The 23,138-nt window shown below is 54.5% G+C and overlaps 8 protein-coding genes across 8 annotated transcripts; 6 read left to right on the top strand and 2 right to left on the bottom strand.

Annotated features, from left to right (window-relative positions):
• Positions 1-376: 376 nt before the first annotated feature.
• Positions 377-3,155, top strand: CTAM01_10043 (uncharacterized protein; the record flags this gene model as incomplete). Its single annotated transcript, XM_060526059.1, has 5 exons — positions 377-413; positions 643-838; positions 897-937; positions 1,003-1,432; positions 1,487-3,155. 5 exons carry the CDS (start codon positions 377-379, stop codon positions 3,153-3,155), a joined length of 2,373 nt encoding a protein of 790 aa, XP_060379387.1.
• Positions 3,156-5,792: 2,637 nt separating this feature from the next.
• CTAM01_10042 (uncharacterized protein) lies at positions 5,793-6,428 on the top strand (the record flags this gene model as incomplete). Its single annotated transcript, XM_060526058.1, has 3 exons — positions 5,793-5,879; positions 6,041-6,162; positions 6,347-6,428. 3 exons carry the CDS (start codon positions 5,793-5,795, stop codon positions 6,426-6,428), a joined length of 291 nt encoding a protein of 96 aa, XP_060379386.1.
• Positions 6,429-9,348: 2,920 nt separating this feature from the next.
• CTAM01_10041 (phytoene desaturase) lies at positions 9,349-11,085 on the bottom strand (the record flags this gene model as incomplete). Its single annotated transcript, XM_060526057.1, has 1 exon — positions 9,349-11,085. The coding sequence occupies one exon, from the start codon at positions 11,083-11,085 to the stop codon at positions 9,349-9,351; it is 1,737 nt and encodes a 578-aa protein (XP_060379385.1).
• A 2,239-nt stretch (positions 11,086-13,324) lies between these two features.
• CTAM01_10040 (squalene/phytoene synthase) lies at positions 13,325-15,212 on the top strand (the record flags this gene model as incomplete). Its single annotated transcript, XM_060526056.1, has 3 exons — positions 13,325-13,347; positions 13,405-14,328; positions 14,399-15,212. 3 exons carry the CDS (start codon positions 13,325-13,327, stop codon positions 15,210-15,212), a joined length of 1,761 nt encoding a protein of 586 aa, XP_060379384.1.
• A 698-nt stretch (positions 15,213-15,910) lies between these two features.
• CTAM01_10039 (thioesterase) lies at positions 15,911-17,050 on the top strand (the record flags this gene model as incomplete). The annotated part of the gene is made up of 1 exon (XM_060526055.1): positions 15,911-17,050. One exon carries the CDS (start codon positions 15,911-15,913, stop codon positions 17,048-17,050), a length of 1,140 nt encoding a protein of 379 aa, XP_060379383.1.
• A 1,115-nt stretch (positions 17,051-18,165) lies between these two features.
• Positions 18,166-20,366, bottom strand: CTAM01_10038 (DASH family cryptochrome; the record flags this gene model as incomplete). Its single annotated transcript, XM_060526054.1, has 2 exons — positions 18,166-19,804; positions 19,861-20,366. The coding sequence occupies 2 exons, from the start codon at positions 20,364-20,366 to the stop codon at positions 18,166-18,168; spliced, it is 2,145 nt and encodes a 714-aa protein (XP_060379382.1).
• A 1,803-nt stretch (positions 20,367-22,169) lies between these two features.
• Positions 22,170-22,523, top strand: CTAM01_10037 (uncharacterized protein; the record flags this gene model as incomplete). The annotated part of the gene is made up of 1 exon (XM_060526053.1): positions 22,170-22,523. One exon carries the CDS (start codon positions 22,170-22,172, stop codon positions 22,521-22,523), a length of 354 nt encoding a protein of 117 aa, XP_060379381.1.
• Positions 22,524-22,562: 39 nt separating this feature from the next.
• Positions 22,563-22,914, top strand: CTAM01_10036 (uncharacterized protein; the record flags this gene model as incomplete). The annotated part of the gene is made up of 2 exons (XM_060526052.1): positions 22,563-22,653; positions 22,706-22,914. The coding sequence occupies 2 exons, from the start codon at positions 22,563-22,565 to the stop codon at positions 22,912-22,914; spliced, it is 300 nt and encodes a 99-aa protein (XP_060379380.1).
• Positions 22,915-23,138: the final 224 nt, after the last annotated feature.

Genomic DNA, 23,138 nt, shown 5'->3' with positions numbered 1-23,138 from the left:
CGTCGCCGAATCGCTTCATTTCCACGTCGCTCCAAATCCACGCCCCGATACACTTGCCAGCGTCGAATGGGTCTGACGCCCGACGCACCCACAGACGCGCCCACCTGCCGACCTGCCGTCGCCTACGCCTAGTAGGGGGTTTTGGAACACGGGAATCAGGATAGGAACAATCCACCACTTCCGTTTGTGCGATACACAGGTCGCTACACCTAGTTCGACTCCAATCGACGATTGAACGAAGCCACACGCTGGTTGCTGTTCCATTCGCCGTCGTTGTACAAGGCCCAAAAAGCCGTCTGCGTTGTCGCGAAAAAGAGGTGTACAGAGGGTACAACACTTGGCCCAGCCCACCAGCTAATCCACAATTGGGCCCATCATGGCACCCATGACGCCCCGGCTCAAGATCCTCTCAGGTGCGTCCCATTTCTTTCCTGGCTTCCAGTCTTCCCGCCCGCTCGCTCCAGTAATTGCTTCTTCTTGCATCAGTGCGACGGGGTGGATCGGAATTTTGTGTTCCTTTATCTCTATCCGTCAGCCCGGCTTTTCTCCTCCCCATTACACCTTTCCCATCGCAGACCACACTCGTTTTTCTTCCCCTCTCTTTTTTTTCCTTCTTAATATACACAGTACTCGTCAATACAGGGACCGGTGCTCTTGCATCGTGTCGACCGCAATTCAGCATGGCCGACGACAGCGAGCTAATGAAAACCTGTGTAGTGGGAGGGAATCCAGTTTCTGCCTTTCTATCATGGAGATTACAAGCGACGAATGCTTGCGACGTTACACTGGTGTGGAAGTCGGGATTCGATCACGTTGCGCAATACGGCATTTCCTTCAAGTACGTCGCCTATTCTCTCCTGCGACCTGCGGGCGCGCGTCTAATCAAACATTTGCAGGTCTCCCATATTTGGCAACGAAAGATTTAAGCCGCGACACGGTAAGTTCCCAATGCACCATGGTCGGCAGAGGGATGTAAAGATTGCTGACAGTCTGAATCCGCAGTTGTACGCGTTCCCGAAGAAGCCGCACACGGCGGTGGCCCATTTGATTATGTGATCCTTTGCATCAAGGCTCTCCCCGACGTTTACGACCTCGCCGCCGTCATTGACGCCGTCGTCACCCCTCAACACACGTGCATTCTCGTTAACACGACGCATACCCTCGGTGTCGAGGCCGCTATTGAGGAACGATTCCCCACCAACGTTGTGCTTTCGCTGGTTTCCAATGCCGAACTCTCCCAACTGGGCCAGAGTGAATTCGAACACAAGGGCTCAACAGAAGTCTGGGTTGGACCCTCCTGCAAAAATGATAATATTCCCGGCGCAATCCAGAGCGATATGGCCGAGGCATTGGCGATGACGTTGAACACGGCCCAGGTCGACTGCAAAGTTTCCCAGAACATCCGTCAGCAGCAGTATGAGCGGGTCATTGGGTAAGCCTGGATATGAATAGATTCCGTTTGGTAGCCTTGCTGACCTGACGACAGACCTATTGCTTTCCACCCCGCCAGCGTCATCTTCGAGACAGCAAGCCACGCCCAATTGCTTGAGAAGGTTGGTGTGAAGGATATGGTGACAGGCATAATCGACGAGCTGCTTGCTTTGGCAGACGCACACGGCTGCAAGTTATCTCCCGACTTCAAACAAAAGACCATTGACGAAATGACGAAGCCCACGAACCCCGAGAGCATCATGTGGCAGGACTACATCGCAAAGCGACCGATGGAAGTTGAGACGTATCTGGGCTCACCGATAAAATTGGCCAAAGAGGCTCACGTCCCTGTTCCTCGCATCGAGTCGCTTTACGCTATTCTGCATAACCTTAATATTGTCAACCGCCAGAAGCCGCCAAAGCCTATTGATGTAACAATGGCACCTCCCGGCTCACCCACATCTCAGTCACCTCTCCCGAGGATGTCATCAGCAAATGGTGCCCGAACCATGATGAATGGCAATGGTATGCCACCAAACCGGGGACCGCGCCCACGCAACTCCTCAAATTTGGGCCCAGGACCACCGCCTGGTATGCGTCGGCCCCCCATGAACGGGGGCCCTCCCAACGGCTTCCCTCGTGGCCCTCCTCCTCCGGGATCTAGGGCTGCTTCGAGACGCGGGTCCATGGAGGGAAACGATTTGGAGGAGTTCTCACATCTCATGATGTATGATGATATTCCGGAAGGTGGAGAACCTGGTTACAGCCATGGCCCTGAGGGTTCCGAGTTGGCTATTCGCGAGCGTGAGATGGAGTTGCGTCAGAGAGAGCTGGCACTGAGAGAGAGGGAGATGCGAATGAGATCAAGAGGTCCTCCCCCAAGGCGAGGCCCGCACCCCATGCGCAATAGCGCTCAGGTTTTCGACGAGGAGGATGACGACGACGACTACTTCGACCCCAACTCTGGACCACCGGCCCCGATGATCGACCCCGATAACTTTGACATGATGAGCGTTACGTCACGGAAGAACCGGAAGGCGGCAGCCGCAGCACCGCCCACCCGTGCTCAGTACCACAAGAACGAGATTTACGATGCCGGAGGAGCACCGCCCGCCAGATCATCCCGATTCCGCCCCAATTTTGGACGCAATCGTTCCAGCCAGATTGCTAGTATCCCTGCTGCGAATGAGAACATCCTAGACGACCCCCTCTTTTCCTACTCATCGAATCGATACGGTGCCGTTGACAGAGGTACGATGCAGGCAGGCTCGAGAGCAAACTCGCTGACGGCCTCACGTCTGGACGAGATGCAAATGGGCGGAGGCCCCATGGCCATGGGCATGAACGGAGCCTTTCCGCGACGAGCTAGCCAGTCTCCCGGAAACCCCTACAGTCCGTCGATCCGGGGCGGCAGCGGCCGACCGTCGCCGCCCAATGGATATCACGGCCCTCCGATGAACGGTCGGACGTCTCCTCCTGACGGTATGCGTCAGCCGGTGCCCCGATACCCTCCCGGCCATGGTAACGCAGTCGCGCCACAGCAGGTTGAGCAACATATCGGGGTGAGCGGTCTTGTTCCTCCACCTAAACAGAAGAACATGAGAAGTCTGACTGGTAGTGCGAGCGCCAGCGCGGGCAGTGGTGAATCACAGAATGACACCGAGCCTTCAGCCCACAGCAGCCAAAGCAGTCTCGGGCCGAGACCGGCTATAGGAGTCCGGTAAACATCACTCACGAGGCTGCTTTGATCGCTCTACGGCATTGACGATGTCACGACCAGCGATATGGAACGACATCAGCTTCCTTGGCCCGATTGCGATCCGAAACGAACTCGATGACTACGTCTCTATCCTTCTACATACTCATAGACCCAGGCTTGCTATCGCATTCCGTTGGTCTCAAGAGGTCACTCCGCCGGAGTTCCTCACATATCGATGCGCGGCAACACGATGACGACACGAAACGATTAGACAGGAATCGGTCTTTCATTCGCGGCACAACACATAGTTAATTCGACGACTTTTCTCATTTCTCATCAATCGGACGCAAGTCCAGTACATACGGCATTGTGACGATGGGGGCCAATTCCCTTCGACTTCTGGTAATAGCAGCAGCATTGGCATGGACGACATCGATGTTCTCGTTGACCAAAGGGAGACCAGCATTGGAGGTTGGATAGCAGATGACGTCCCGGCAACCCGATGACTTCGGACTTGTAACTCGCACCAAGGCCCGGATCAAAGACAAAAAGATGGGACGTGAGATCTGACCATCCTCGAGTCATCTTGGGCGAAAGCGAGAAGTTGGATGTGTATAAAACGAAACGCCCCTTCTCAGGCAATTTCCTTTTCTTTTGTGTCTGTCCTTTACGAAAAATATTTCTTTTTGCAGCCAAGGCACAGCCAAGGCTAGGTACGTCGAGGGGATTACAAGTAACGAGCATAGACAGGGGGAGGAGCCGGGGGTGGTTTTTGAACCGGCAATACAAAGATGGGCAATATCATTGCATGGCAGCAAACAACGATTGGGGGACATGCTCAGACTGAAGCCTCTCTTGATAAGGGATCTTGGCTTTCCATAATTTTTAGTTTCCCGATGATGAGAGAAGGGCGATGACGGGCGCAACCCATGGGGATGAGGAGGAAAGGGGTGAGGTGTGTGTATGGGTGTAAAAGTTTAGGGGGCGGGCAAGTAGGCAGCCCCTTTAGGGAAGTTCAATTGAACGCAATGGAAGCCAGACAGGGGCGAAACTTGGCATCGTGAAAACAAACGTGATGTCTAGAAAGATTCTCCACCAGGGGTGCGTGCATTATACTTTGGCCCTTGAGCATTGTCAGACGAGGTGGATTGAGTATAAGGTAAGCAAAGCAGTAAGCAGTAAGCAAGTCAGTTGAGGAGATCTACGTCCAGGAGTTCTGTCGCCCCCGGCCGAGGCTTGTGGCGGGCTTGAGGTTCAGGCGCGACTGATGAGACGCTGGCATGTTGGTTGATTCAGAACTAAGACCGTCGTCGCTGACCTGAGGGGAAGGCCGGGAAGGGGCACTGGTAGGAACAGAACGCGCCAGCCGAAAGCCACCATCTGGCATCGCGTCCCCGAAGCCGAGGGGGAAGGAGGAGACCAAAGGAGCGTGGAAAGAAAGAGTGCGTTGCTGACACGTGACGCGTGCCTCTGTGGTGGAGGGTTGCACGCGACATGATCTGATGGTATGATATGATACACGTCAGGTAGTTTTACCTCGTAATAGGTATGATGTGATTGTTTCCACGGCGGGCAGGAGGTCCCCCCTCCCTCACCGCTCACCGAGGGAGCGACGCTTGGATGTTCGGTATGGAGGGGTTCTTTCCCGGGCACCTCAAAGGGGGCGTTTTTTCTCCCCCTCGAGGGATGTGCCGTGCCGAAGATCCGGGACTTGGAAAAAAAAAGTCAAAAGTTCTGCCCTGGCGAAGAGATGCATGGAAGCGAACAGCCACCCCGAGACTTTTTTTTTGTCCTCCCGTGTTCGCCCTTGCGGGTGCACTTCAATGAGCGTGAGGTCTCCAATTCGTGGGTGTTGATTCAAGATTGTCTGTCTCCTGCCTTATCTTATCGCGCTGCTGCTGGGGACGCTGTGATGGGAAAAGCCAGCGCGCTGGAGCACGGACCATATTCTCATCTGGCAGCTGGCATTTGGCACCTGCCTGCGAGAATGACGAAGAGACCCGCGAATCAGAAGTCGAGGTTTTTGTTTACTTTCTGCCTACTTGGAGGGTCCTGCTTTCCGACCCCACCTCCGTTGTCCGACGACATCCCGTCCCCCCAAACAAAATCAAGCATTTGGGACGTGTGTATGTTTAAACTATGAAGGAGGCATGAATTAACGGCCGTCTGTTAAGATATCCTTCCCCGCCACCCATCACCACCACAGCCAACTTCCCGCCGCGAGACAAGACAAGTGTTTGGACGAAAGAGAGCATAAGGGAGAAATAAGCAGTGGGGTTGCATGAAATCGTCTGAAGAGGAGTTGATTACTACTATCGCTCCTTTTGTTTTTTTTCCCTTGGCGGCTACCTTATTCGTTAAGGTACCTGCCTGACGGGGTTTCTGGGTTGGGGTTGAGGCTCTGCTGGTTGTTTGTTTCGGATTTGACGACGCGTGGTGCAAAAGGTGAGTGGTATTTTGCAATTGATATTCGTGATGAGGAAGTCTGCATGAGAGAGTCGATCGCGGACTTTGAGTTTCAGTTCTTTCCCTTCACCTTTGCCCGTGGCAATGAGAATGGGCGGGAACGGAGGTCTCGATTTGGTGAGGAGGGCAGTTCAAGGACTGTTGACTGATCCCATGTTTTCTAGGACGAGCAGCCAAAACACAAGCCGAAAGAAAGATGGCGTCACGGAATATCAGCATGGGTCAGACGGCGAGGCCGTCCATGGCGTCTAGCTCCGGCAACGCGATGAAGACGCGGCAGCTGGTGAGTTCTCCTGCCTTATGGGGCTTGTTTCTATCTCTGTGAGATGTGATGGCGCGAAGGGCAGAGGAAGAGGGGCTCGCGAGAGGCGAAGAGATGCTTGGCCGAGAGGACATTGGTTCCGGGATGGAATTTCTTCGTGCTGACTGGACTCGATATCGCAGACACATCTTCATTCGCAGCTGGCGCAGCTGTCTGCTAATCTTTCCGATACGGAGAACCTGGTTCGCATGACGAGCGTGCAGGCTGAGAGTATGCGGGGTTTGGGGGCGTGGCATGGCGGCATGTGAGTTGTTCTCTTCCCTCCGCCTTCGTCAGATATGTTTTCCGGTTTCACTGCTTCTGTCTCACCGTCGCAGCATTACCGTACGTATATGATGCCAGGACAGGCATCGCGCATGGCTCGGATTGAGTTCTGGGTGCTTTTGGAGGCGATGAGTTTCGTTTTGCTGACGGAGGTTTGGAAATAGGTTCATGGCTGCGAGTAAGGTCCTTGGGGAAGAGGCTATCAATCGCGATGCGGCGGCACAGGCGAGGGGCGGTCAGAGATGAGAGAGAGCAACTTTCGTATCAGGAAGAGAAACATGGAGCAAAGATGCGAGAGTGCGGCTGAATGCTGCGGGTCGCGAGAGGCTCTTCTATGCGTTGTAGCAAGAAGAGGGAAACGCCATTTAGCTGGTTTCCATAACGATCAATGAAACTTCTATCAAGTCACAGTGTAGTTCACGTACCACGTAGGGAGGTGTTGGAGATCCGCTGAGATCCTATGGTGATGCGACGGTGCTGGAGGTGAAAGTGTACAACTCGCCTTGCGTGGCACCGCGTCGACATGGGCAGTCACCTCGCATATTGGTGTTATCTAGTTCCTCAGACGCGTCCATCTGTGGCATGCATGTCATTCCTCCTACTCCCCTTATGCTCAGCAACTGCGGAGCATAGACTGCCGCCTCGGCGTGCTCCGGTTTTCAATGCTTGCCAATACTCGTCGCCATGTTACTGGACCCTTGGGGGAGAACGAGAAGACGCCGATATGGCTATCATTGAACACGACATTGGGTCAATGCTGGTGAGCTTTGGTATGAATGCAGAGCTCCAGACCTTGTCGCCTGAGAAGAGTTGCTTATTAGGTCGCTTGGGACGTCCATGGCCCTCAACACAAAGATCGACGGCGCAAGAAAGTGTCCCCTTTCCCCAATGCGTGAGGGACGATGACGCCAGAAAGTCATCGAGACTCGCTAATATAGCCGGGTTATCATCATCGGAGAGAGTATGTCCGCCCGCCGTGAGTGACCCTGGTATCTCGGCATAAGTCGAAACTTCACATTACAACAAGAGGACTAGGATTATGTGTTTGGATATAGCTATGAGCAAGATCCTCTTGGTGCCTCTCAGCCTTTCTATATATACCTGAAGCTGTCGACTCAAGGTCGCAGTTCCGCCGCCAGCCACCTGCATGGGTACGGACTTTGGGACAACCTCAAACGCATATAAGACAGTCATACTGCGGTCTGACTGAGAGGATCCAAGTGGCCGAGTAAGCCTGCCTTGGACATGATCACGGTGATAGTCATAAAGGTGGACACCCTGTTGCTTCGCGGCAGAGTGGCAGCTTGTTGATGAGACCCTGGGTCTGACGTTGACGTGAAAGAAATCGCGGGATATCATACCAATACGACGATGGTTGTAGACTCACTTTGGTATTCCACGTGTATTCGAGCCTTTATATACTGCCCGAAGTGCCGCGTAGTGCCACGAAGGGTGTAGAGCGGAGCGGCAAGCAAGCTATGGAATAGTCAGAGCTGGCCTTGGCTACCACCGGTATCGAGAACATGCCTCTAGACAGAATCGATCAGTATTTCGTTTCTCTGACACTTGCATGCTCGTGGACCATGTTTGGGCATATTTGGATTCTTGATCCTCTAACAATTCATTTGGATGCTTTTATAAGAATGAGTCGCTACGCGACAACTTGTCACTTACCCCGATACTGCGATCTTACGCACCAAGTGGCCTCGGCTACATGAGCTGTTCAAGTACGCCATTCACGAAGACCGCTAGGGCTACGTGACCGGTTGATCCGACGGCGATCTCGCGCAACTGGTCGATTATTGGGCTTCTCCTTTCTGTGTATAATCCAGCTTTTTTCTCTAGGATCGTGGGGTATAGGACTCAGGGGCACCTTGTATGGATGATGCTGCTGAGGCAATCACCTTCTCTTCCGGCAGACTGTCGAGAGATCCAATCTTGCAACAAGGCGAGAACGCATCCATGTATCTAGGAATCCTTTCCGGCGCCACGGAAGGACCAGCCTGCTAAGCCAGCCCACTTGGCACCTGAGTGACTTCTTGGGCGGGCGCACTCCTCTATCCATTTTCACGCCGTCCCACGGTCCGTCACCTCGGGGTCATAAGCGATGTTGGTGAAGATCTTCTGCTGCATAATGGCACTCCCAGAGAGTTTTAATGCTCCTCCAAGTCTTCGAAGTGCTGTCTTATTCCATTGATTGTGTTCGTCGTAGCTCAAAGCTGATTCCCTCGGCATTGGCGCCAGTCCTGATGGCACCAGGAGCCCAGGCGTGGAAGTGCAAAGCCTATAGTAGAAACGGGTAGGATCCAGGGCGACCCGTGGCTTTTAAAGGCATGGCAGATCTATAACAGGCTCAAAACACCAGGGACCTTTCGAGGAGAATGCCAAGGACTGCCGTCGCTTGTGCCTTCGCTTGTGCCTTCGACTGTTCGGTTTGAGCTCGCCCTGACGTAGTTTTGATATCAGCGCAGGCAGTCAAATAAGTCTCACTAGGGCCGGTGTGAAGGGGGACAATACGACTTAGCTCTGAGTATCGTCCTGGGCATATTCCGAAAAGACTACCTTGCGGGCTGTGATAGAGGAAGGTGAGTGCTACCTTACTAAAAAGAATGTTTCTGAGCATCGTCGCTGCCTCATAACCAGGGCTTACAAGGACTTTGGCAGCCGCGGGAATCTCGCTGCCCACACACACACACAAGATAGGCTATAAACGCGGTTCCTCGAGTGGCCTCTCATTTCAGCCAGCCGTGCGATGCGTCCTTCTTATCCACTCGGCCAATTAGGTAGATGAAACCACCAGCCTCCATGTTCGTCATCTTTGATTTCGTTATCTAAGGGCGATAGTTTGCTGTCTCCTACCATTTAACCCAGCCAAAGATCACGATCTCAAGGCTCCCATGAGCCTTGAGACGCACATTGGCCATATTCCGCCGACCTTAGCCCAGGGAATCAAGTATCTGCTTATCAGCTACAACGACTGGATGGTTTCGAAGTGCCACTCATGCGACCGGACTTGCGAATAAACGTCATTGAGGGGCATTACTCGAGCGAGCGTGGCTCTACCAGAATAGAAATCTACCATTGAGTTTTTGAAGTGAGGTGTCTATTTTGACCAAAAAGATGCTCCTGAGTATAGATCATTCCTTTCATAGCTTACATGACAAACTTAGCAAACCCATGGTTGTACGGTAGGCCAGAAGATAAAGTAAATCAACGCCAAAACCAGTCCGACAGACAAGACAGCAACTTCCTCGGATCCGAAGTGGAATCCGTACCGTACGTTATCCAGCTTCTTGTTCCCTGGTGACAGGCTCTGGGGCTTCAAAATACCGTCGAAGCCCCGGGCCCAGGGTACTTCCAATCCCCGATCATCGAGAATCTGCTCAGCCGTGATCTTGGCGCCAGCCATGACAATAGGCACGCCGGTACCAGGGTGAGTGCTTGCGCCGACGAAGTATGCGTTTTCTAACCCCTCTGCGCGCGTACGCGGGCGGAAAGCAAGAACGTTGAAGATGCCATGCGTCAAACCCAAGATAGCACCCTTGTCGAGGTTGAACTTCTCTTCCCACGTCAAGGGCGTGTTGACAATCTCATGCGTAATGGAATCAGTCAGGGGCGCGCAGCCCGTCCTTGCGCTCACAATCTCCACGACGGCGGCGCGGGCGCGAGCGACGATGTCGTCCCAGTGCTTCGGGTCGGACGTCAGCCCCGGCCCGTCGCCCTTTGACTCCTGGAGGTGGCCGACGGGCACGAGGACGATGACAGTGTCCTTTCCCTCGGGCGCCGCGGAGGGGTCGATCCTGCTAGGCACGTTGACGTAGAAGCTGGGCTGGTTAGGGAGGGAGTGGCGCTTGAAGATGGCGTCAAAGGACTCCTGGTACTCCTCGGCGAGGAAGATGTTGTGGACGGACAGCTCGGGGATCTTGCGGTCCATGCACCAGTAAAATGATATGGAGCTGCAGCTGGCCTCCCTTTTGCGGAGAGACTTTGTGTAGTCGGTGATGGTCGGGGTCTTGGGGAGGAGGTTGCCGTAGGCGTAGACGAGGTCGGCGTTGATGATGACGACGTCTGCCGTAAGGGACTCGCCGGACTCGAGCTCCACGCCCGTCGCCTTCTGGCCGTCTGTCAGGACGCGGGATACGGGCGTGTTGAGGCGGTAGTCGACGCCCAGCCGCTCGCCGATGCGCACTAGCGCCGCCACGACCTGGTGGAAGCCGCCGCGGGGGTACCAGATGCCCTCGGCGAACTCGGTGTACTGGAGCAGAGAATACGTCGCGGGCGCGTCGAAGGGCGACATACCCATGTACATGACGGCGAAGGTAAACACCCTCCGCAGCCTCTCGGTCCAGAAATACCTGCTCGCGCGGCTCCAGATGCTCTCCAGCGGGTGCAGGTTCACGACGTGCCTGACGAACCCGGGCCTCGCGAGATCCAGAAACTTGCCGAAATTCCGGTGCAGCACGTCCTTGACAGAGATCTCGTAGTGCGTGTGGGCCTCGCGGAGCCACTTGAGATACCGCTCGAAGCCGTCTTTACCCTCCCAGCGCTCGATCTGCGTCTTCATGGCGGCGAGGTCGGACGAGTGCTTGAAGAGCTCGCCGTCGTGGAACCAAATGTTGTAGTTCGTCTCGCAGCGCAGCAGGTCGACGCCGGCGTCGGCCATGGTGGTGTCCAGGTCCCGGAAGGTCTCGTGGAAAAGCTGGGGGAGGAGGAAGAGGGACGGACCTTGGTCGAAGCGGTGGCCTTCGTGGTGCATGAGGGAGCAGCGGCCGCCGGTGAAGGAGTTCTTTTCGAGGACGGTGACGGAGAAGCCTGCCTTTGCGAGGCGGGCGGCGAGAGCTACGCCGCCGGCGCCTGCGCCGACGATGATTGCCTTCTTGGGCTTTTCCCCGAGTTGAGGCATTGCTATATTATATGACGGGTTCTCTACTATATATGTGAGATGAGATGGATGGCTGCACTGGATGTAAGGCGATAAGTAATGCTTGTGAGATTGTCGTGATGTTGTATAGCGAGGATTATCAAGTGCCCCCAGGAGATTATCACCAGCTCACAAGACAATGAGAGAACGTGAACAGCAAGATGAAAGATTGACGCAAGGGAAGTTGATTAACATTCATACTAGAATAATTATCCTACCATTCCAGTAAGCATGTGAAGAGAGACGGCGGCTGCCAATTGTCCCTCGCATGCCATGGGATCCACAAAAGCAACGGAGCGGCAGGTGCAGGGGGTGGGAATGAAATCGCACGAGGATGAGCTCCGCACCGGCCGGTTTGGGGTTGAGAATTGAGAGAGTGATGACACCTCGACTTCGGAGGAAGCTCCTGGCTTACGAACGTTGAAGAGACAGGACGGGCGGGATGGCGCACAAACTTCACCCCAATCTTTGTGTTCCTTGCTGAGGTGAGCTGCCACTGGCTTGGGGTAGCATAAGGCGTGCGAAAGCAAGGGGCGTGCCGCATGAGAGAGCTCATGCACAAACAGGGTGACAGGCTGATACGGTGCTTTAGCTACAGGTACAACCAAACAAAACGGTTGTTGAGACATTTGATATCGTATTCGCAGATCGCGATCGTTGTTATCCCGCTTCATCGGCTACTGCTTTAGATGGAGCAGAGTATAGAGCCAAGCTCGCGGACTCGGACATTTGTAGCATTTTAGTCTTCCAACTTGCCATTTGCCGTGAAGTGTATAAGTCGAAGTGGGCATTTTTCATCAATCAGACGTTGGTGATGAATCACCTTGGATCTCATTCATCTGTCCGGCCCCCAAACAATTCATGTGTTCCAAAATTCAGCCTCCAACAGGCTCTGTGAAATTGTTCTCGTCTGAAAGGCAAAACGGCACCTAGCATCCATCCCGCCTTGTCTTACTCACCCATTCTCAGCACGTTTGACACATGGCCGCATCTCTTTCTACGGATACATCTCTTAGGCAGTATTGTCAGGAAAGCATTTAGTGTCTCCTCTCCCACCTGGCTAAAAATCCACTAGATCCGCGCCCGCTTACTATCCGTCCATTAACCCCTGGTCCGATCAGAACCTGAAAGTGGGCTGGTTGTATGCAAAATCCCATGTTGGGACGCGCATATGGTCGTCATAGACTTTCCAAATTCCCTTCGGACTCGGCCAACCAACCACGCCGGCCCGGACCAGCCACCTTGAAAGTTGGAGCTTCCATTCCGAATTAATTACTGTTAGAGTCAGACTGTGTAGCTTACACTAAGACCAAGACGCCAAAGGGAGTTGTAGCTGCACGTTGGATCCTCAACAATCTCATCCCACTTCAAGCTCCATCCCTAGCTCCTCCCCCACCTGGTTCAGCGCATTGTCTTACCGGATCTGGAAAGAAGCTCTGTCTACAGGATCCTCGCAAGCGCCACCACGTCCATCTTACACCGCACCACAGTCCAGCCGCACCCTTAGCATCTTCGTTGCCTTCGTCTGGAATCTCTGAGCTTCAGAAAAGTCCGAGCCCCGAGCAAGAAAACAGCGCCTGGAAACACCAGCCGGAGCAACGTGCCCGCAAGACAACGACTAACCCGGATTTCTATCCCACTCCACTCGGGACAATTCACCATTCCTCCCACCGGGAACTAGCCGACCGGCTTCCGTTATTCTCTTGGGGTAACGGATACAAAGTCCAGCCAGCAACGGTGAATAGTCCGTCTTCAACAGAACAACAAAAAGGGACGCGATAAAGTAAACAGCAGGGCAGGTTCGGGTGCAAGTTGTAACGCTGCAACGCCGACGTGGGGTCTCACCTCACCTTCTCTTCACCTTACTTGCCTACCACGCTTACCTACCTACTTACTTGACGCTAACCTCTCCGTCATAATTGCGCTGACACCCGCCCGATCTAATCCCACCTCACCTTTCGTTTCTCACACACGCCCCAAGGTGCCGTCTTTTCTTTTGTGCAACCTAGCCGCAGGAACAGCTTGCAATCTGGCCTGCTTCGGAGTCGGACGGACTCTAGACAGGGCGAGCGCCGCTGGCAGGAGCCGCCCCAAGACAAGCCTCAATTCTTATCAACCCTCACCGTCGCCGAGCCCGTGTCCTTAATTTTTCAATACCCTATGAGAATCTGCTCATTCTCGTGATTCTTTCACGGCTTCCAGAAACTGCAGCCCTCTCAAGATGGGTTACGACTATGCGCTGGTGTAAGTGATCCCACCGTTGAGCTCTTCTTCAGCAACATTTTGCTCATCACTTGCTAGGCACGTCAAGTACACCATCCCTTTGGCGGGATTACTCACTTTCATCTCATACCCTCTGTTTACGCGCCTCGATGTCGTGAGGACTCTCTTCATCGTCACAATCGCTTTTACCGCCACGATTCCCTGGGATTCGTATCTGATCAGAACCGGCATCTGGACATATCCCCCAAACGCAGTGTTGGGACCGACCCTCTATGACATCCCAATCGAGGAGCTATTCTTCTTCGTCATACAAACGTACATCACCGCTCAGCTCTACATCATCCTCAACAAGCCTGTGCTTCATGCTCAGTACCTGAACTCCCCCGCCACGCTCCCGCAATGGATAAAAACGGCGAAGCCTCTCGGCCAGCTAGCCCTCTTCAGCAGCGTCGTCTTGGGCGCATGGCTGATCGCCAAGGAGGGTGAAGGCACCTACCTGGGCCTGATTTTGGTTTGGGCGTGCTCCTTTGCGCTTCTCACCTGGACTATCACGGCGCAATTCATTTTGGCTCTGCCATTGGCTTGCACCGCTCTACCCATCCTACTGCCCACCATCTATCTATGGGTCGTCGATGAGATGGCCTTGGGCCGCGGCACCTGGGCCATTGAGAGTGGCACAAAGCTTGAACTAAAGCTTTTCGGCAGCCTCGAAATCGAAGAAGCGACCTTCTTCCTTGTCACCAACATGCTCATTGTCTTTGGCGTGGCAGCCTTTGACAAGGCCGTCGCGGTCTGCGATGCATTCTCAGACAAGTTCGACAAGCCAGCCGACGCCCTGTCCATGTCATTGCTTCGAGCTCGTGTTTTCCCCTCATCTCAGTACGACATGGAGCGCATCTTGGGCATCCGCCAGGCGGTCACCAGACTGGCCAGAAAGAGTCGTAGCTTCCATCTCGCCAGCTCCGTCTTCCCAGGCCGCCTACGGATCGACCTGACGCTGCTGTTAGTAGAGTTCCAGCGCCCTAAACCTAAATGTAACCCTATATCACTGACCAACTGCTCCTCTCCGCAGCTACTCCTACTGCCGTCTAGCCGACGATCTTGTCGACGATGCCGAGACCCCTGACGAGGCCGCATCCTGGATCTCCAAACTCGACCGCCATCTAAGCCTGCTCTACAAGGACCCCGACGCGACTTCGGCGCCGCTCGCCGCAAAGTACGCTGCCGAAAACTTTCCAGAATCAGCTCTCTCGGCTTTGGACCTCCTCCCCTCATCGCTCATACCCCGCGAACCCCTGGCCGAGCTCCTCAAGGGGTTCGAGATGGATCTCTCCTTCAGCAAGGACACCTTCCCGATCACGGATCCCGAGGATCTCGAGCTCTACGCTGCCCGCGTTGCCAGCACCGTCGGACAGGCCTGTCTCGAGCTTGTCTTCCGTCACTGTCAGCACAATCTGCCCGATTACATGCAAGCCTACCTCCGCAACACAGCGCGCCAGATGGGCCTCGCGCTGCAATTCGTCAACATTGCGCGCGACATTGCAGTAGATGCCAAGATTGGCCGCGTCTATTTACCCACATCCTGGCTCAAGGAGGAGGGTCTGACGCCCAAGGATGTTCTCGCGAACCCCAACAGCGAAGGCGCCGGCAATGTGCGCCGTCGCATCCTCGCAAAGGCCTTTGACCACTACGGGGAGGCGAGGGACTCCATGAAGTGGATTCCCTCGGAAGCGCGCGGCCCCATGGTCGTCGCCGTGGAGAGCTATATGGAAATTGGCCGGGTTCTCATGCGCAACGGCGGCGCTGCAGCGGACGGGAGTGGGCGAGCTACGGTACCCAAGTTGCGTCGCATCTGGGTTGCTTGGAGCACACTCATGACCGCTTAGATTTGATTCCGCGCCCAGAACTGGACTTTTGGGGGTTTGCATTCTCGTCTTAGATCTGTTTGGCCTTTTGTTTGGTTTCTCCTCTCCTTCTCCTCTTTCCCTCTACCCACTCAGGCCCTTTTGATGGCGTTGATAAAGGCATTACGAATAGACAGCATGGCGTCCATAGGAGTGGTAGCAGTATGACATAGACGTGACCCAGGATGCAAAAGGCGCGTTTCCACGCCGCTTTCTTCGATACTAGGTCCACGATGAGATGCAATTGTTTCGTGTTCCCCACAGAGATCGATCCGTCCGATCGAAGCGTCGTAGCAGTGACATCACGTCAAGCTCCGTGGTCCATCCAGATTGCTCGAGCCTCCAGGGAGCTATGTAAGCGAGGATCCGTGCGTGGCCTGTAGTGGGGACATCTGGCCCAAGCTCCTTCACCGAACTTCGGCTGGCTCACCGAGTCGCTGTGAAGACTTACCGAGAAACCAGGGACCCAAACGAAGATAGCTAGGTCTCCACCAAAAATAGAGCCTCCATCGACAACTGCTCAAATCGCCAAGTTTCCCTCTTCACCCACCTCGACCCATCCAGGGGGACAAGAGCCAGCACGTTTCCAACCCAATTGAGCCGGTCGCTCGAAGAGCTCACTTCCACTACATCAAATCACATGCGCCTTTCGTAGAACTTCGACAGATAAGCCTCTCAAAATGATACCCAGAGCGCCCGCCCGCCGTCTCCTCCGGGACATCGTCCCCGCGCACCGCATCGCGCCGCGACCCTTCCTCCGACCCTTCACATCCACGCCCTCCTCCCGCCTCCAAGCCCAGCGCCCGCCGCCACCGCCTCCCATCGCGCAATCCCCTCTCCAAACCCAACAACAGCAAGCCGCCGCCAACGCCGCCCTCTCGAACCTGTCCCACCTCACCCCGGCACAAATCACAGCCCTCCTCTCGACGACACCACCGTCAACACTACCGGGAGGAGTAGGAGGCATTCCCGGCGGCCCTCCTGGCTCACCTGCCGTCGTAGCAGTCCCCTCCGCCGCCGGCCCTTCCCGCCGCTCAATCCTCCTCCGCCGCGCCCTCTGGGCCCTCTTCTTCTTCGCCCTAGGCTACAAGCTCACCGACGACCAAATCGCAACCATCCGCTTCACGGCCCCCTTCCTCTACCCGCCCGTCGAGGCAGACGAGCACCAGATCCCCCTCTTCCGCGCCCACGCCACCTTCCAAGCCATCGAAGACTACCCCATCCTCCAGTCCCTCGTCCCCCGCATGCCGCCCAACACCGACCCCGGCGCCGCGGGGAACCCGATCCCCCAGCTCCCGACCTCGGACTGGGAAAACTGGGAACCCTACCGCGACTTCTCCCCCGAGCGAACGGCGCACCACCTCTGCGCTGGCCCGGCACTGAATAACCCCAACGGCCTGGGCCTGGTCAACATTGTGTTTCGGCACAAGTACACGGGCGAACTCATCCTCGCCATCATGTTCGGACAGGGGACGTCCGGGTGGCCGTCCGTCGTCCACGGCGGGATGTTGTCTACCATCATGGACGAGGCCATGGGTCGGCTCGCGGCGCTCAATTTCACGGCCAACACGGCCGTCACGGCCAAGCTGGCAATGGACTTCAAGGTGCCTGTGACGCCCGGGATGCTGTATATCGTTCGCGTGGGTAAGGCGCTGCCGGAGTGGCAGAAGGAGAGGCCCGACGAGGAGGATAAGACGGATCGAAAGTTGTGGATTATTGGGCGGATGGAGGATCCGGATGGGGCTACTGTCGTTGAGGCCAAGGGGCTTTTTGTGGTGCCCAAGGGGATTGAGGTGCAGCCTCTTGGTGGGAGGTTCTAAGCTGGGGGGGAAGGGAAGGTTTTGTCAAATGTAGAGTTTGCTGTTTGAAGAGGAGGAGGATATGAAAAGGGGGTAAAAGGATGTCAACGTGCATTCAGTGGCGTTGCAAAAGGGATACATGCCATCTCAGTTGCCTCTGGCCTTGAAGCTGAGGCGAGTCAAAGGGGGGAGCCGGAAGTTACTGAAAAGTAATATGTATCGATAGATGTGGAACTCAAGAAAAGAAGCAAAATAGACAAAACTCGTGATACCTCAAAATCAGTTCAACATACCAGACCCATCACTCTAACGTCCTCTATCACCTACCACCTGACACTTTCACAAAGATTGACATCGCGAGGCTTTGATTCGCCTGCGCAGTGTCCCGTTCACTGAGGACATCACGTAGGTACTTGATATATGGTCGGATTCTTTTGGCCCTGATCTTCCAGGGAATTAGGGGAGTTGAGCTCAAATAGACAAGGCCGCGTCAACTTCCGTATTGTGAACAAACGTAGTAATACTTGGCCAGGTATGAATCTTAAAATCCAACAAGCCTTGATCACCTTATAAGTAGTAGGTGCACGTAGTGCGTTTGTTAATTAGGTGATGAACACAACCCGCGAGATTGCACTGGAACGTAGTGGTTTAACATACTAGTTTATACATAAGTAAGGAAGCGCTATGCACGATTCGTGCGTGCGTAATATACACTACCTGTAAAGGTCCGCCATTGCGAGTGTTGGTAAGGCTTTCCACTGCGCAATCAAGTTGCTTCACACTCTACTACAACACTCTGGTCTCATCCGTCATAGAATAATACCATAAAGTTCTCTGGAAACACCGCTACCAAGACGTATTGCATCCCGCACCGCGCTATACCAAAGCATGACCCATCTCTGCGTCGTTCGTGCTCTACACCCGGCGTGTATCAACGTGATCAGTTAATATTCCATGACCGTAACACACCTGCCAGAGATACTAGTATGTTGGTGGACATGAGGTCAGTGTCGGTTTCTAGGCAATGGTGAGCGGCGACGGGCAATGATGGGCAGCGATCGGCAGCGATGAGGGTCAAGTTGCCAATACCGCTCCCCATCTCTGCCGCGAACCCGCCTCCTGCACCTACAGAGGACCTACGACTGTTGTAAAGACGCCGCTGTTGTCCACTGTGGCCGCGGCTGATTGTTTGCCAAGGGGTACATGTTGGCAATGTGGTAGGTGTTGAAGCCTCCTCCCCTGCTACCTCCAAACGATCCACGACCCCCTCGGTAGCCTCCTCCACTTCCGCCGCTGCTGCCATCACCCCCACCTCGGCCACCCCGTCCGCCACGATAGCCACCGCGGGAATCGCCACGGAACCCGCCGTTTCCTCTGTTGGTACGGTATCCCTGGGGGCCATTGGGTGGCGACCTAGATGAAGAGTGGCCTGTCGAACCTTGGTCTGAAGCACCATTCGAGTGACCGTAGCCTCCGTTGGAGCTTCCTGAACCTGGTGGAGGTCCTCGTGATGGCCCACCATTGGACCCGTTACTCTGATGGGAATTGCCTCGACCCCTTCGGCGATTGTTATACTGCCTCCTGCCAGTCTTTGGTTTCCCTTCCACCGAGAAATCAATCTTCTTAATGGGGTCTGTGACCATGACATTCTTATTCAAACAGAGACGTTCGAGCTCATCTGCCGGTGTAGTCCAGAGTTGGAACACATTCTCCAGCTTTCCAACCTTTCGAGTTTCAACAACCCAAGCCTTGACGTACTCTCCGTCTTTGTCATAGTCGAAAGCTTGCTTAACAGGATTGAAGATCCTGTTGTCACCACGAGGGTCATTGCCGACGCCAGCAACATACTGCCAGTTGGACCAGTTCGAGCTAACGTCGTAGTCGACAAGAAGATACTCGTACCATTCGGCTCCGTACCGCCAGTCGATACCGAGATGCTTGGTTAAGAAGGAAGCCACGTTTTGACGAGCTCTGTTGGATGTGTAGCCAGTGTGGTACAGCTCGCGTTGCGAAGCATCAATCAACCCCATGCCGGTGTTTCCCTCAAGGAACCTGTTCAGGGTCTTTTGGATCTCGTCCGGCGAAGCACCGAGGTTGTCGTCCGAAACCACGTGCTTAGGGTCCGCAGACTTCCACTTAGGTGTCTTGTCGGCCTTGAAGCCAGTGACGCGGAAAAGCTGTCCTCTAAACTTCTTCGTGCAAAGACGCATGTAGTCACGCCAAAGAAGTTCGAATCGCACAGCCTTGGTTCCGTCATTTTCCCCCTTCCCGTAACCGGGCGTGTCTTTGAACTTGACATCCTGTCCGTCTTCAAACTTGACCAGAGCCTCATGGATCTGGCGTCCCGTCAAGCATCCCAATGATAGGTAAGCTGAAAGTTTGGTGCTGAAGTCGACTCCGAGCAGGCCGTTACGAGTGTCCTTGTAGCTAGACATGGCGCCTGACTTGACAAGGTGATCCAAACGCTCAATTCCGACATCCTCGCCACCGCTGAACGGATGAACTGAAGTCGCCTTCTCTGGAAACTTTGGCTCTTGATCGAAGGGACACTTCAAGGGCGTAAGAAGACCAGACTCCAAGGCATCGTAGGTGGATGGGATCTGGAACGGTGCTTGCTGGGGAGGGATAGCGGAGTGCTCAGGGAAAGGTGGAAGGGAACCCTTTGCAGGGCGAGCCAGCGTGGGTCTCGGTTTCTCGCGGAGCGGCTCTTGGGTCTTTCTGAAGGCTGTGAAAACGTCTGCGAGGTCGCTGGGGGTTTTGAAGCCGAGGTCGCGGCTGTTGGAGAGAGAATCGTTAGGATCGTAATTTCTTGTCAAGCGGGATACACTTACTCGTCAATAAAGTATTTCTCGTCCAGCCAGGTTTTGAATTCAACACCGTGCTTCTCGCAGGCTTTGGCCACTGCTTTCTCATCCTTCTTCTCTTCGATAGCTTCTTCCTCGACCATCCAGACCGCTCCAACCTTTTGGCGTTTGTCTGCGAACCCTTGAAGAAGGTCGCCAACGACATCACCGAACCTGCCTGCGCGTAAAGCCAGGCCACTTCCTACGCCTTCGAGAGATTCCTTGACATTCCAAACAGACTGAGCAATGAACTTTGTTCGATGAGGTCCGCACCGCCAGAACTTGCCAATCTCGCTGCGAGCTTCTGGGTAAGGGGACTTGCTTCCTTCGCGTAAGAGGCCGGAAATCTCGATCTGGTGTGCTGGGAATACGTAGACAGGGAGAACATGTGTGAATCCGTGGTCAGACGCGGTTACGAGATGGTGAAGAATAGGATTATCCGCAAGGCGAAGATCGTGCCGGAGCAGGTAAATGAGGATATTGGACGCCGCCATCGTAGATAGATGCTCGTCGGGTATTGCTTTCTAGTAAAAGCCGGGATAGGAAAGTCGAGTTCTTTCGTCGCAGTGTCAGATAGACACTGGTTTTGTTTTTGTAATTTGATGGAGTGTTCGTTTGTGTTGAGACCAAGGTTCGTTGGCAAGATAGAGATCAGGAGACAGTGCCTCAGATGAAAGTCCTTGAGAGGGAGGGAGTGGGTTAAGACAAGTTTGCGTTGTTAGGAGTCTGAACCAAAGTCATGGCGTAAGAGAAGCCGTTAGATCTGCTTTAGCTCCCGACCATCTGGGAAAGAGACTAGTCTTGGAGTCGCCACAGAAAGTGCAAAGATGATTTGCGGGCGAGTTGCAAAGAGGTAGTAGGTAGAAGGGGGAGGTTGACTGGAAGGGAAGGGTAGGCGAGGAGCGGGAGACAGGGTTCCCCTTAGGGCAAGGAACAAGCTAGGAGAAACCTTGGGGTCTGGGTCTCTCGAGAGAAGGGGGGGGGGGGGCCTGGGAGTGGAAGGGAAGATGAGGTTAGGTCGGGGCCGAAGAGAGAATGACGCAGCAGCCGCTAGTCCAGGGGTGCTGCCGCCGTGCGATGGTAGGGTGGTCGGATGATGAGGCTGCAAGAGAGCTACGGCATCGACTTTTAGGTTAGACGATCGGGAGTGAAATGGGAAAGTAAAGTAAGAGTATGGAGTGGCCAGAAAGTGAGAAGGGGGAAGGAAGATCTGTCTCTTTGTAATAACAAAGGAGGAACAGGAACGGAGCCGCCTCTGGTTCGGGTAAGAAGGGCAGAGTTTTTTGTCCAGTTGAGCAACAAAATCCCGGGGCGTTTTACTTGGGTGTTCAAGCTGGCCGGAGCACTGCAGAGAGTCGTTTACGCAGTTCTTGATGAACACTGGGACACAATGCAGGGTCGAGCCACCGTCCCAACTGAGCTGAACCCGGAAGGTTCACGACGCAAGCTCGCTAAAGGGGTGGAGTACTATGCAGTGAGATAGGCACCGCGTGCTAGAAGGAAGAAAGTTGATGATAGACTTGACCGTAGGATAGTTACTGTTATCCCGAGATTTGATCCAGCAAGATAGATGAAGTAATATCGAACAGACTGAAGGACGACAGGTTGTACGCAGTCAGGTACGTAAAGAAGACATGGATGGAATGGACGTCGTCGGAAAAAGAGAATGGTAAAAGGTCCAATCAGTTTGCACGGACAAACCGCCGATGGCTTAGTGTAGTCATGACGCCTCCTCACAATGTTCTCCTCCTCGACTGGCAAGCAGACAGACTAAGTCACATTGGACCCTGAAATTTCATGATCCCTCCGAGTCTGGGCCCCCCCGGCCACCCCCCTTCCCAGTCTGTTCGGGTGGCCGCCAGATTTGGATTTGCCATGCATATCCAAGAGACAGGAGAGCCTCGACAGGAATTGGTACATTTGTCTGCGAACTGGAAGGGTGTTCTTGCCTGTCGGCCGATTCTGAATGAGGCAAGGAGGACGGCCTTGGTGGTTGCCGGGGTCAACTCCGCGACTCCCCGACCATAGACAGAAGTGATAAGATACCTAGAATCTGACAGTTCACACATATTGCGTAAGGATGGGAGGCAATTTCCATGGTTGAAAAGGCTGAGACGGGGCACGGGGAATGCGCTGGTGCCGGCACATAGCAAGGAGCGAGGAGAAAGGGTCGCAGGATTGCATGGCGATGGTGAGGACATGGGAAAGATGGATAGCAGTGCACCGAGATCGAGAGGTACTTCTGATGCAGAGATAAAGTCCGGGGTTCCAGAGATCGAGTCCACCCGGACGGATCCATGGGACTAGTTTTAGTGGAGATCACCTCTACGTACCTTACTGTGTCGGTACGTATATGCTGCCCTACCAGGGGACCACACAACCCTCAGGCCACCGACAAGCCCAGCACTCCCAGCACTCCCAGTCACCTCACACCTCACACCTCACTTGCTTACCTCGCGTTCCTACGGATATTCCTGCTGCTCGCCTTTGTCACATCTCTGATTCATCGAATTCTGCTTTGCCTTGGACAGCAATGGGATACGAATACTCCCGAGTCCCAGAACTCCCAGCTGCATCGCCCCTGGCATGGCACTGCATGGGAATGCACCGTCAAGGCTGCCGAAAGAGCTTACCAAATTCAACACCCTTGACCATCTCGCTGTGTTCGCCGACGCAGATTCCCAACCACGATGTTCCCTGATCCATCGGACTCCATCAGCAAAAAGAAGAACCACCCGATCGATGCCATCGTCGTGTGTCAAGCTATAGCAACCGAGCATCGCGGGCAGAGCGCAAACCCATCTGCAATCCACCTCCCTGCCTGTCAATGCAGGTCGCAATGATCTTGGAGCTCGGTGCGGATTGCGGCTTCCACCTGGGAATATGATGAATCATCGGACACCACTAAACGTTCCCGCTTTGTTCCCAGGCTCTGTCTTTGGCTTTGGTGCTGTCCGCCATCGCCGCCGCCGCCCCTACGACGGACACACGCCCATTACACGCCACAGCCACTCGGCCGATCCATTGATGGATTGGGAATGACAGCTCGGTACGAGAGCAGAGCCTCCAGGCTCCAGACTCCCGACTCTTCGCAAGCTTCAGCGCCTTCATGAACGCTATCGAGTCAGTCTCCGCTTTAACTCACGGTATCAACACTCCAGTCTGCGCGGCACTTATTTCGCGCACAACTTATTTGGAAGCTTTGGTATTTTCCTACCCTACGCCCCTCCCTTCCTCCCTCCAGAGAGCCAAAATCAAAAGAGACG

The sequence above is a fragment of the Colletotrichum tamarilloi genome (assembly GCF_030869305.1).
Source record: "Colletotrichum tamarilloi strain Tom-12 chromosome Unknown Scaffold_43.1, whole genome shotgun sequence".
Taxonomy (NCBI): Eukaryota; Fungi; Ascomycota; class Sordariomycetes; order Glomerellales; family Glomerellaceae; genus Colletotrichum; species Colletotrichum tamarilloi.
This window is presented reverse-complemented; position numbering and strand designations above follow the sequence as displayed.